Consider the following 14,442-nt stretch of genomic DNA (forward strand, 5'->3'; position numbering starts at 1 on the left):
TAAATAAATAAATAAATAAATAAATAAATAAATAAATAAATAAATAATAAATTAAAAAAATTAAAAAAAAAAAAAAAGCCAGTGTGGGGCCTTCCACGAAGCAGCTATTTATTAGGACTTGATAGTGATGGTCAGCATGCTGCCTACCCACGGAGCAGAGGCCAGTGCCTGCTCAGAGACGGCATTCAGTGGAAATAGGGAGGGGCACTGACAGAATCTCTGCCATTCAACACACTATGCTGACTGTTAATGTCCATCTCCCCACCTGCCATGAGGTGTAGCCTGTAGGGATTTAGAACTGGGTGTGTGTGTGTGTGTGTGTGTGTGCAGGCTTGGGAAACTAAGTAAACCACCCTACAAATGGCTGATGTGTTAAGGTGGAACTTGAGTTCAGACATGTCCACATCCAGTGTACAGGCCATTGTGGCTTGAACGTGACGTCTCCCCGGCAGGCACATGTATTCGAACACTTCATCTCTAGCAGCTGGAACTTGTGGGGAAGGTTGTGAAATTTTTAGGCCATAGCACCTCACTGGACGAAGTGAGTCACTGGGGCCAGACCTTGAGGTTTTGCAGCTCACCCAGCTTTTTGTTTCTTCTCTGCTTCCTAACTTGGATACAGGGTAACCAGCTGCCTCCCACTCCTGCCGCCATGCCTCTCCACCATGGTGGACTGTGTACAATTCAATTGCAAGCCAAAATAAGCCCTTCTTCTCTTGTTTCCTCTTGTTAGGCATTTTGTCACACCAATGAGAAGAGTAACCAATACAGACCTTACCTACCAAATAACTATGAGCAGATTGCCTTCATATTTGAACGAATGAACAAATTCTCCTTGAACGGAAAAGTTTGCATTAATTCAAGGGGCAGCTTCCATATTGACACTAACCTGTTATCTTGCAGCCATAAACTTCAAATCTCATAGATATACCAGTTTCCCAGGACACAGGTTTGATTCGGACAAATCGAGTTATCAGTGGTTTTGGGAAAACGCCAAGGACAACATCTGTAGGGTTGGTGTTTCCCTGAAAGATCTAGATGGGAAAGAGGGTGTTAAACTATTAGAAATAAATCCCAGAAACTGCCCACAAATGCTTGAAGAAATTGTTTACCATTCTAGCATTTTCTACCAAGGTTGGTGTGCCATTAGCAACCTGTCATGTCATTTTCCCAAATAACTGTAATCAAAGAGAACCCTGTCCAACGTAGAATACCACCCCAATCATGTATTCTTGCTTGAACGGCTACAGCTTCTAAAAGCATTGTCACACGGATGGCATTTATTAAAGGACACACACTGTCATCCTCAAATGGGAGAAGTTGTTAACTTTACCTGAAGAGCCACAGCCGCACACATTCCACAACAGCTCCCAAAAGGAATGCTCTTGGCTTAGGTAGGCTTTTTGAAATTCTAGCTCATGTTCTCAGATACAAACCTAAGCCAAGTGCCCTCCTTCCTCCACCACCCCCCTCACTTCTTTTTGTAGACACTGTTGCATGTATCTCTGGCCAGCCTTGAATGCACTGGGTAGCTGAATATGACCTTAAACTCCTCATCTTTCTGCTTCTACCTCTCAAGTGATGGGGTTTCAGGTATGTACCATGTGTGTGGATTGTGTGGTACTTGGGATGGACACTGGACTGGGGCTTTGTGCACATGAGGCAAGTACTCCAGCCACTGAGCCACATCCCCAGCTTCCGTGCTTACTCAGTCCCTTGGCAAATGTTCTTAGTCAGGCATCAGTGGTTTTAATAGTTAGGAGTTATTGGTAAAATTGTGCTACAGTGGTCAGAGGCAAAACTAAATAATACATGACTTTTATCTGAAAATTCTTAATCTTCTGCTTCTAGGTACAAATGGATCCTTTGATTCTAAGAACAAAGAGGCATGTGACCACCAAGGCAAGGCCCAATATAAATCAGGTGCCTGAAAATTTCCTTTGGGACCATTTGGAATGCAGGGTGTTGTTTACAGGATCTCTGTAAGCCATCATGAAACGTTCTGGCACCAGCCTTCCCTCAGATAAGAGGGAAGGCTGTTTTCTACATTTGCAGGTCAACTATGGATGAGGATGGCCTTGAAAAGCAGCAGTATTTAAACAGTATTTAAACTGGGATTAAAGGCAGTGGTGGCACATGCCTTTAATCCCAGCAGTCAGCAGGCGGAGGCAGGTGGATCTCCGTGAGTTCAAGGCTAGTCTGGTCTACACAGAGATCTCCAGGATAAGCAAGGACCCTGATTCAAAAATCCACCCCCTCTACATAAAGTAATAAAACCAGTAGTTTTCTGTGGAACTGTTCTCTGTGGTGTGGTGTGTCAAGCACTATGACAACCCACCATCTCTCAAGTATTATAAGCAGAGCCTTCCTTGCAGGACACGGAGACTCTCCCCATCTTACAGAATGTGCCATGAAGTTCCCTGAGCTTTGCTCTTCCCTTCAGAGAAAGAATACACCAATGTCATCAGACTGGTGCTTTCACTCCATTGAGCTTGCATGACCCTATGATCCTCTCTGCAGCAAAACCAAAAATGCCCCCTGTACTTTGCTTCAGCTTCGGCTTCTCCTTCTAGGAAACAATCCGAATGGCTACATTTTCATGTGACAAAACAATGAAAAGCTTCCAGAAGTAGTAGCACTTAAATAATTTTGTTCTTCTAGGACCAGTTAGTTCCCCTAGAGAGTTGGCTGAGGAGTCCTTGCACAGACCAGGGGTGGGTGTGCACCTATTCTGCTAATGATGAGAATTTCCTGCATGCAAATTCATATTCTGTCCATAGGATGAGGACTGTCAGGGAAGGCTAGGATTGAAGGCTGACCTTGTCATTGTCCAACTGACAAAATAAGGAAAGATGGTGAGGTCTACAGCTGGACGAAATGGGGAGGGCTGCTAACTGCATGTGCTCTGGTTTCACTTCGGTTCAGTGAAGACCCCATAGGCCAAATCTCAGCCCTGCTGCATCCTCCCTCAGTCTCTCATCTTGGAAAGTCTGTGTGTTCAGGGCTGTTGTTGCACCAAAACAGAAAATCATGAAACCCTGGGGCAGTACTGCCTGTGTCCCAGGTGCAGATGGGGTTCCATACCTGCCACCTTTCTTAGCCTTGTACTCTCTCTCCACAGAATCTTTCACGGAACTCTTTTTTCCACAGAGCAGACGTTTCCCTACACTTGCCTCCATCTTGCTTGCCCTCCATGAGAGGCTTTCTTCAGTTGAGTGTTCAAGTGAGCTGAGACCATGTGAACTTAACTGACCTCCTCCTTGCAGTGTGTGTGTGTGTGTGTGTGTGTGTTAGGACAGGGGGCAGCCACAGTGTAATTTCTTAGATAGTGTTTTGACAGTGTCTCTCACTGGCCTGCCAATGAGCCTCAGGGATCCTCCTATTTCCACAGCTCAGAGCTGGCATAACACAGCACTCTCTGCTTTGGTTTTGTTTTTAACATCTATCTATCTATCTATCTATCTATCTATCTATCTATCTATCTATCATCTATCTATCTATCTATCTATCTATCTATCATCTATCTATTTTTGAATAGGTACATGCCATGGTACACATGTGGAACTTGGGAAAGGTGGTTCTCCATTTCCATCATTTGGGTCCTGGGAATGGAATTTGGGTGATGGTGAGCACCTTTCCTCACTGAGCCATCTCACTGGCTCAGTGTGTATGTACATGTGTTTATATATATTTAAAACATGGGTTCTAGAGATGGAACTCAGGTCCTCATGCTTGTGTGGTAAGTTTTACTGGCTGAGTAGCTCTCCGGCCTCTCAAGTTTTTGATTATGGGTTAACATCAAATACGAATTCTCAAAAATCTTTTGATTAATAAATCAGAGCAGGTATAACTTCAAATAAGCAGGCCGGCTGAGGAAAACATCTCAGTACCTGAATGACAGAGGGCTGGGTGAATGCACTAAAGCTGGACTCCACTACTTCACTGGTGAAGCCTCAAGTGACCAGGCAGCATGCTATCTGTGTGATCTGAAAGAACACAGAAAACCACCCACAGCTCTCCTCTTACAAGCGACAGCCAAGTGCACTTGTAAATGAGTTTGTGAGCCCCGAGGGTAGATGAAAGGGTGCTAGCCCATTACGGAGAGGAAAAAAAAAAAGAAAAATCTATTAAAGAAGGAAGAAACAAAAGGGGAAACCCAAATAAATGAAGCCAAACAACCACCAAGAATTCTTGAGGTGGGCAGTGTTAACTTGTGCATTCTATCTGCCTCAGTCTGTCCCTGGGGATGAAGGTGATTTTTGAGTTTGTCCTTTAATTTGGCTGATTCTTTCCTTTTTAGTAACATCTGTTTAACTTCCTTCTATCCTTTGGATCTGGGAACATGAGACCCTTCAGTCAGATTTAAACCTCTAATTGCACTTTTCATTTTAAATCAATTCAAAAAAATAAACCACGCCTAACAAAAAAAAAAAAATCCCCCTACAAACAAATAAAAATTGATCATCATGTATGTGAAAAACTTTAGTAGGGGAGTGGAAGGGGCAGGAGCCAAACTCACAATGGCTTTATTTCCCTCTTTCAGGGTGATCCAGTCCTCTCCGTTGGAGCTGATATCTACTCTGTAAGTCTTGACGTAATATTTCTTCTTGGTTTCTTTGGAAATGGCACCCTGTGTCCCTACTGCAGTGACAAATCGCAGGAGGCCCAAGTCCACCTGCAAGAAAATGACACATGAGTTCAGTCAGTTTCCCCAACCAACAAGCTGTGACCTAAGCAGCTTTTCCTGCAGGCTCTGCTCAAGTGACATTCTTCTGTGTCTGTCCCTGTAATCATGGAGTCGGAGTCAGTGCTATCACAGCTTTTTCACATGGATTTTTGGGGACTGAATTCAGGCTTTCAAGTTTGCATGGCAAGCACTGTACCAACTGAGCCACGCTCCCAGCTTAGGAAGACAACTTTCTTGCTTCTGACTTCTTGTAATCCATTTTTTTTTTCACATTCCTCATAGATATTTTCAATATTGTCAACATTCCCTTTAAACTTTTTTCATTGCCATTATTAATAATTACATGTAATTTAAAAATGAAGCTCGTGATTAATATCTATATGTTGAATGTGTTCACTATCCTTTCGTTAATGTGTTAAGACATTTCCTGGAAAGCTGTTTCCTTCTATTTGTTGTATGGCCTGGATTTCACAGAAAAAAAATAACTTAAGAAAAAAAAATCTTTAAAAAAGGATACACAAACATATTATTTTTCACAGAACCCAGAGGGGAATTAACTAGCACACGTGGTTTGCATTGACCAGATATTTCAACAATACACTAGGAACTAACGGAACACCATGTTCTTCTAAAAGGCAAAAAACCAACAAAGACAAAGCAGATCCTCACCCCACCCTCAGCTTCTGAACCCTGAGACTTGACAGCCCGATTTTCAGAAAACACTATTTCGATTAGCCCTGCGGTGCCTGTGAACACTCAGCTTCTACAGAAGGTTGCTTTAGTGGGCCTGCCTTGAAAGGCTGCGCCTCCAGGCTGTCAGGAACAGCTTTTCACTGATGTCCCTGGAAGGGGTTAAAACACAGGGGTGCAGGAAAAGCAATTCTCTGAAGGGAGGGTGAAGTTCCATAGTCTGACAACAGTGCTTGCCCTGGGAAGGGTCCAACAATAGGACTGCATTTCCTTGGTCTAAAATGTAAAGTTGATGCTCTGCAAGCTTTCATCAGATTTAAGAGAAAAATACATAACAATAACAACAACATAGTTTCTCTGTCTGTCTGTCTGTCTGTCTCTCTCTCTGGTTTATAAGAAGGGTCTTATATATCCACCGCTGGCCTGGAACTTGTTTTGTAGAGCATGATGTCTTAGAATTCAAATTCATAGAGATCCACCGGCTTCTGCTTCCCAGCTTGACTGCAACTTGCTATTTAGTCAAAGATGACCTTGAACTTCTGATTCTCCTGCCTCCTGCCTCCACCTACCTAGTTCTGGGCTTGTAGGCTTTCAGCACCACACCCTGTATTTGTTACCGATGGAATCCAGGGCTTTGCGTGTGGTAAGCAAACATTCTACTAGCAGAGCTCTAGTAATTTTGTCCCATCCCAGAACAAAATTTTAATAGAATTCAATACTGTAGATTAACAATGGTGGCCATTTCAACTTTTAATTTAACAAATTTACTCAACATATTTAAAACAAATCCAGTGCCTATCTTCATAGCTGACATTGGTAATTCTTTTCAGAAGGGAAGCAGGGAGCTTCTAGTGAATTTTTCTTATTCCATTTTTCTTATTCCCTATAAACACAGGTTTCCAAAAGTGAGACTGCTGATGTTTGCAATATCTGGCAAGTAAAATAAAAGATGGTGAATTAAACTGAATTTCAGATGAAAAGAAAAAAAAAAAACTCTAGTAACTCAAAAACTTAAAAAAAACAAAAAAACAAGACTCCTATAAAATTTGTGTCTTCAGAACACTCACACCTGGTAATTAACGGGCTCTCCACACAGGGGAAAGCTTCAGTGGTCTCAAGCTGCTCTAAGGACACTGACGGTGTTGCCGACCATTCACTGGGTTATTCAAGAGTCAGGCGCGGCTGCTTGGACATCCAAGGCAGTGCACCGCAGCACTGTTGAAGCAAACTCTTCCTGTCACACTTACAAGAGGATTTTCAGTTTGGGAATGAGTTGATTTGCAGTCACTTTAGAACTCTATTCCCCAGATGTACTTCCAGACAGACAGACATAGCATCTCCTGTAGCCCGGCTTCCTCTGAACTCCTAAGCCAAGACTGGTCTTGAACTTTCGATTCTTCTGCTTCCACCTCCCCAGTGCTGGGATTACAGGCGTGTCCCGCCATACCTGTCTGCGCATGCCCTCTGCCCACTCAGACATATCTCCAGGCCTGAGGAAGCGCTAGTTACTGGCCGGAAAAAAAAGCTGCCACCCAGAAGATTCCCAGGTACCAGCTGACTTTCAGGGAGGAGCACAAGGACAAGCAATTCCTCAGTAGGAAAATACCAGCGCTCATCATCCCTGAGAAGGAAATGGCATTTTCTTTCTCAACAGAAATGAAACATACTAGCAACTTCCACTGTAATTGCATAAAGTTTCCTGCTGGACTTTAAACCCTCTGGCTCCTCTTACTTGCCTCACTGGAATATTTGAAATTCTGTTTCATTTTTTGTCCTAACATTATTGCCACTGGGTTTTACTACAGCTGAATGACAATGTCACAGAATCTAGGCCTAGACCATTGTGACTAAGAAAGGATGCTACCTAGATCCCTGATAATCACAACTTCCTGAGAGCTGTGGACTGGGCAGATACTGCCCACTAGCTCTTTCTCTCCAAGTGCCTAGGGGAATTCTGTGGGAAAAGGAAGGAATCTCCCCCCTCCACTCAAAAACATGGAAAATCTGGGAGGAGATGGAGACAGTTGGCTCCATTAGCACTTTGTTTGCATCATGGTGTCCATGTCAAGGCTTAATGTCTTGAATGCTTTTATCAGTTTCAGCTCAGGGCACCCCAAAATGTGCCACTTAGCATAAATACCGTTTTGAGATAAGGCAATTGAAAAATCAACAACACGGTACAAGAAAAAGTCTCTGCCATCCTGAGAGCAGGGCTTGTATTCTCTGTGTTAAGGGTGTGAAAGTCTCCCTTGTGAGGTGCTACCAAGAATTAATACTGGGGTGAGCACATGAGCACACCGTACTGATGAAACCTGAAATTCATTGCCCCAAAAGTGTGCTCTAGTCACTTTCTCACAATTTATTGACCCCAGAAGCCCAAACTACCTTCCTTTTGACAACTCATTTCTTTATAGTAATTGCCATTTGTTAAAATGGTGTATTAGTGCCTGGATGTGTAACTTTTACTTTTACTTTTCTATGTGAAACTTTTACTTTTCTATGAAGTCCCAATGACATAAAAATATGAATAGAATCTGTCTTGCTTTCTCTTGTTAATGGATCTTTTGTTAGTTTGCAGGCCTCAGACACAAACCTAAATGGGCACAGCAATAACCTCTGCTCTTATGAGTCTTTTTCACTGGCATAGCTAATTAGGACAATGGCCTCAGTCTACCTTCATATGTTTTATTTAATTACAGTAAAATACTTATAATCTTATTAAAATATATGTTATTCCCCCCCTCCCTTCCTCTCTTCTATTCCTCTTTTTCTTTCTTCTCCTCCACTCTCCCCCTCTTCTTTTAAATAAGAGTGACAATTTCCTCTTTTTAGCCTGACTTCTATTCTGTAAGTTCATCATACAACTTACTGAATTCATCATGCTGTGTTCTCCTTCTTGTTCCTTTTAGTCATTTGTGAGTTCTCTGGAAAAGTATTTGTCTTTCTGTATAGCTAATAGATTCCTAGTGAAATTTTTATAAAATGTTGTATATTCAAGAAGGAACAAAATCCCCCTCACTGCTGGGACGACAGACTTCACTCTTGCAGAGTCTTTTTCCTTTGAAAACGCATGTGAATATATGTATGTTCTGCGGTTATAAAAATAAGTCATTCTAACTCTACAGTTGATAACTTGTCATTTCCTTTTGTTTTATGGATATATCTCCTTACCAAGAATCTCTCTCTCTTTCTCTCTGTCTGTCTCTGGACAGGTTCTGTGTCATTTAGGCTGATGTAGATACCCAATACTGGAGCTCTCAGGCTCCAGCCTTCTGAGGGCCAGGATGACAGGCATGTGCCCCACACCTAACTGCATCACCATTTTTAAGAGTATCACCCTGTACTGGTGGATTGATATGATCTACCACTTCTGAGCCCTCAGGTGGTAGACTTCATGTAATAAACTTGACTCAACCAGGAGACATGATGCTGCTTGTGATGTAGTGAGTCAGTACACCAGGATGAATAGCAAAGTGTGGCATCTTCAAACATGTGACCTTAGGAAGGGCTGGCACACAGAGTATGAAAGAAGCAAGGAAAGATACAATGTGAGAGGACTAGAAAAGGAGTGGGAGAGGAGACATTTCACAACTGACTGTGATGTTCAAGATGTGTAGTAAAAATTCCACAGTAAGATTCTGTACGTAGACAGGAAGTGGGGGCCAGGAAGAACAGAAATGACTATGAAGAAATGTAAAGATGAAATAGCAGGCACCAAACAGCCAACCACACTCCTCACACAGCAGCAAACACTGTTGGTCTGAAGTACGTGGATTCAGACGAACACTAGATTTTCCTAACTGGGAGGCAGTGATCAGCAGCTGTGAAGACAATCTAGAATCTCCAGGTCCATCATCGCCAGTTCTGGACTATGCTTTACTTTCACCAACCTTGCATTCCAGGACATGAAAATGGTACAGTTAAGGCAAACAGGGATGCCAGAGAAGCCAACACTGCTCAAGGCGATTCTCCACTATGCACCTCTTTGTGTTCTCGAGGATTTCTTTCCTGCATATTACTCTCTTTGCCCAAAAATACCCAAGCTGACAGGCACTTTAATCATGTAATGTGCTCCCTAAACCCAAGAAGCTTTGCTTTACTCAGTGTCTTTTGAGTTTTAGAGAGTGCCCCTACTTCCTAGCTGCCATATGGTTGACTGGAAGATGGATGTGTATTCATGTCTGAGTTTACAGTGATGAAGAGTGGTGGGAGGGATATGGAGTGGGGGTAGACACGTGCAACTGAACATCAAATGCATTCTCTCAGTTCTCTGAGCGTTTCCCACTGGGGGTGGACACATATCAACATCTGGAAAGTATCCAGTGGTATGTATGCTATCTTCAGAAGTCCATCAGACTCCTTTGGAATTCTAGTGGCTGCTTCCTGAGCCAGTTTGCACAGCTCAATGAACGTAAGTGACTCAATAAGACACTCAGTTTCCAACACTAATATAAAATCCTAAGATGTTAAGTTGTCTATCCATATCTCATTTTCACACAAAGAGGTGTCAGGCAGAAACAAGGAAATTTCTAGCTTTTCCCTTTAGTCATGAGATGCGGAGCATGGTTGGTCCTACTGCTGGGGATCTCTGAAGGCACTGGGTTCCCTGATCCCTCACTTGTTCTTTCTTTTCAGGTATCTCCAAGAACAAACACTTAACAGCCAAAAGGCATTGTCTTCACAATAACAGGAAACACATTCCCCAGATAAAGAGAAGCAAGGAAAAGCCCACATTTTACTGAGACTCACTGGAGGACAAAGCAGCATTTCTCAACATTGCATAGTAAATCATGCAGCTTGAAGCCTCCGAACCATGAAACGCGTGCCGCCGCTTGCCATGATTGTGCACAACTGGCCATTGGTAATGTAATGTGGAAAACCTCATTTCCAAAATGAAAATCTGTCTTGCTCAATAAAATACTGCCCCGTGAGTGAGCATTGGCAAGGGAGCATTTATCAGCCTTTAATGCTCCCCTGGCAGGCCAGCACAACAGCCTGAGAAAATAAAGGACAAAGAACTGATTAAAAACCGGAAAGTCTGCTTGTGAGGGGAAGACATGGCAGATTTTCTTCAGAACATCTCTGATGACTCAAGGCTGTTTAATTCATCAGTTGATACTAAAGCTAAAGAAAATATTTTTAAGCAATTGTCTCATTTCCTTAGATAAAACACATGTTTTCTGACCTCGCCAAGCATGTGGACCTCAGCTATTCTAGGCAGAGTAGTGCTAATTCGTAGCATCTGACCATTGTCTGCCTGAAACTCAGGGTCTCTGGCTTCTTATAGATGTTAATCAGAACACAACCACCTAAGGTTAATAGCATAAGCTTCTGATAGTTAATAACATAATTCTCTACCTACATTATTTTGTCATAATTATTGTATTACACAGAAACATGCTGATAATTAAAATTGTTCTTTTTAATAGAAAATCTGTATTTCAGCCTCTGTGTTTAGGGTATTTCATTTGAGGGCTAAACTTTGAACCTCCTATCAAACAAGGCAAGTTTTATGGACAAATAAACTGAGAAGCAAAGCGACATATTCCTTTGTCCAGAGTCACCCTTTGTGGCTCATGCTGCTCACCCCACACTGCTCCCCAAGTTCTGAGGCAGCAAAAATATGATCCAACAGCTCTTCCTAAGAAATTAAATATTTTATGCAGTTATAGGAAATATGAGACAATCTATGGCTGCCTTGTTGAATAGTTTAAGCTGCACACAGGGCTATTGGAACAGTCCACTTAGAATATTATTATCTGGTAAACAAATAAGCTGATGGTTATAGTTTTTTTTTTTTTATTTTAATGTCAAGACAGGAAGAACCAATGTTTTCTCGTCATCTTAGTTGCTTGCATGGATCCTTCCAACCATAGTCAAATTAGGGAAAAAAACAACTTCTCGTTGCAGCTGCATCTGATTTATGGATACTCTTCCATTCTCATGTTAATCTGCAAGCCAGAAGCAACTAATTTAAAAAGAAACTTTTAATTCTGAGGTAGTCTTTGGCTGGCAGTTCCACTTGGTTCTTTGTGAATAGTGAAATCTCCTATTGTCCCTTAAAATTGTCCAGAAACAGAGACACACAGCAAGTGCAGTCCTTGTTCAGACTCTGACAGTGAGTCAAGAAGACAGCCAGAGCTCAGCTGCACATGCGTGGCTACCAGCTCCACGGCTTCAGAGACGCTCGGACGCCGAGGGTAACAACAACAAAGGATGGAAAGATGCAGGTAAGGTCTTTCCTCCCAATAAATTCAAGCACTCAGGCGTGGCTTTCGAATGGCAGCGCCACGTTTAGAAATATGGTGGGCCACACGTGACAGTGGGTGCCACACTGAAGTCAAAACTGACACTGAGAGCAATAGGGCATTACAGAGTTCAGAGACGGGAAATGTGCTTGTGGAAGAAGACAGAAAGGCCTTTATTGAAAATGTCAAGTGATGCATTCAAACTGGGCCTCACAGGGTGGGTGAGACTGGCCGAGGAAGAGGCCAGGGCTGAGGAGATGAGGCAAAAGGAACAGCAAAATCTTACCCAGTTGCCTCCCAGGGATTAACATTGCTCTTTTGTCTTGTATCTCTTGGCAGAATTTACTCAAAGAGCAAGGGTGACTTTCCTCACCAGGCCCCCATATACACAATACACACACACCACAGCACATAGAGACGTACACCATACACACACACAGACATGTGCATTCACAGACACAGAGACATAGAGACACATATACCACATACTGACACACACACACACACCACATAGAGACGTACACCATACACACCTATCACACACACCATACACTAGGCATTAAACACATAGACACGCACAGCACACAATGGGGCATATACCCCACAGACACATAGACATACCACACATAGATATGTCTATACATATATACCACAGTACTCACATCTGACACACCACAGAAAGAGAGAGAAAGATCACATACATGTTAACACCACACAGACATATACACCATCCACATCTCCCCCAAGTTACATACCCTACAGACAGAGAGACAAACCACATCTCCTCATACACACACATCACATATATGCACATAAACACCACACATACATAAACACAGACAAACACTTACCACATATACACTCTGCCATGTACAAAGACATATCACATAGTAACACCAGTCATACATCATACATATCCATCACACACAGAGACATACCAGACATATATCACGCTACACACCAAGAAACACACCAGACACACACCACACAAATCACACCACACTGTACCATACTATACACATACCACATACACACAGAGAAGCACCACATAAAACCAAACATATACCACACACACATATAATAAACATACACACGTCACTAACACATCATGCACACCACACTCTCCTTTGCGGGCCCTTGTGATGCTGGAGTCTGGATCATGAAGCACCTGATAGCTATAGACACAGGGGCCTGGGCTGTGATTTAACTCCAAGGTCAGCTGTGTGTACTGCACTACGGAGTTGCTTTCTCTGCCTCTGGGACACACCCATTCCCAAGAAGAGAAGCACTCCCGTCCAAGACCCTGCTCTTGAGCCAGCAGCATTGCTCCTTTCTGCGTGAAGCTTTATGCCTACAATGGAAAGAAAGTGCTCTGAGGAACAGTACACCAAGGGTGTGCAGCTCTCCTCAGGTTCCCTCTGCTGCTCAGACACTAAGGCCAGGTCAGTGAGTGTGAGCTTGAACCTGTGTGGGGCATCCTTTCCTGCAGGGCAGGCAGTGGCTGGCAATTATTCATTTAAATGCAAGTGTTGGCTGTGTCTAAGTGTTTGTTGCGAGGGTTAAAAGGAAGGGAAGGTTATGAGATTCTTGTCTTGCAGCAAGGGAGGGAAAAAGCCAAGAAAACAATAAATCTCAATACAGAGTGTACAGGCTGCACTGAATTTCTCAGCAGATTCTGAGCTTATGAAAAGTGAGGGTTATGTTTGGCATGTGGTGGCCAAAGGCAGAGACCCAGGAAGTGGTTGTGTAGCTATGACACAGACGAATCACCTAGCCAAACAATTCAATTCGCCAACTCCAGTTCAAGCTTTAGTTTCTTCCTCTCCTCAACAGAAAATATTTAGTCACTTTTTCTGGCTATTATGAAGACCACATTATGCGCAGCCCTACACCAGGGCCGTTAGAATGTGAGGACACGTTCCTTAGTCATTGTGTGATTGTGTGTGTGTGTGATTACAATTTCTTCAGGAGTGACAGTCTTCCGCAGTTTTAACTTGCTATTCCTATATACCCCTAATCCTTAGCAGATGGTATCAATGTTACTTGTGTTTAAATTCAATGCTATTTTAAGTCCAGCATGGTTGTCAAAATCTGAAACCCCTTTCTTCCAAACAAAGACAACTGCATGACGTTAAAGCCAACAAGAATGTGTCTGGGCCACTCGCCGCCTCTGTAAGGAGGACTGCGGTTACTCTCATCCTCATAATTGGCACTCTAAATATCATAACTCACCAAAAGCTTTTCAGCCCTTTTGAGAGGCTGTTACATAGAACTGGAGTGTCATTGAGTCTTACTGGTTGGGTCAGCCCGGTATGAAGTGGTCCCTGTTATTCATTTCTTAAATGGCCTCTCATGATCTTAGTGTTTTTGTTTTTGTTTTTTTTCCTGGAAGTTGCCTACAAGGGCAGCAGTGATGAAAAATCTCATTTGCTAAGTCTCAAAGCCTCTGTGCTGCCTGCCTCACCTTCTTGTTAAGGAGCAAAGACAAGCCTACCACACTATATGTTTATGTGTGAGCAGTCTGGGGCCTGGGACTCCCTCATATCTTTCTTGTACTATGGCAAAAGGAACATCAAAATGTCTGCACCACTGCAAGTCGTAAAGTTCACCTAACTTCCAACCTGTAAGGTATTACATTGTAGAGTTAGAAAAAGCAGGCAGAAGCAGTGATAAGCTGGATCCAAGGTACACCAAAGGACAGACACACATACCACGCCACGCCACGCCACGCCACGCCACGCCACGCCACACCAAACCACGCCACGCCACGCCACACCACACCACACCACACCACACCACACCACACCACACCACACC

General features: G+C 43.0%; 1 protein-coding gene across 5 annotated transcripts in view; it reads right to left on the bottom strand.

Annotated features, from left to right (window-relative positions):
* The window catches only part of Nrp1 (neuropilin 1), a 142,262-nt gene that overhangs the window by 42,068 nt on the left and 85,752 nt on the right, over positions 1 to 14,442 (bottom strand). For all 5 annotated transcript variants that reach the window (XM_055617557.1, XM_055617558.1, XM_055617560.1 and 2 more), the window contains exons 8-9: positions 4,520 to 4,675; positions 890 to 1,034 (exon numbers count right to left, since the gene is read on the bottom strand). In XM_055617557.1, coding sequence (XP_055473532.1) covers positions 890 to 1,034; positions 4,520 to 4,675 — 301 coding nt within the window. The remainder of the gene's footprint in view (positions 1 to 889; positions 1,035 to 4,519; positions 4,676 to 14,442) is intronic.

The sequence above is a fragment of the Psammomys obesus genome, unplaced genomic scaffold (assembly GCF_907164565.1).
Source record: "Psammomys obesus unplaced genomic scaffold, mPsaObe1.curated_primary_1811, whole genome shotgun sequence".
In the NCBI taxonomy this organism is placed as follows: Eukaryota; Metazoa; Chordata; class Mammalia; order Rodentia; family Muridae; genus Psammomys; species Psammomys obesus.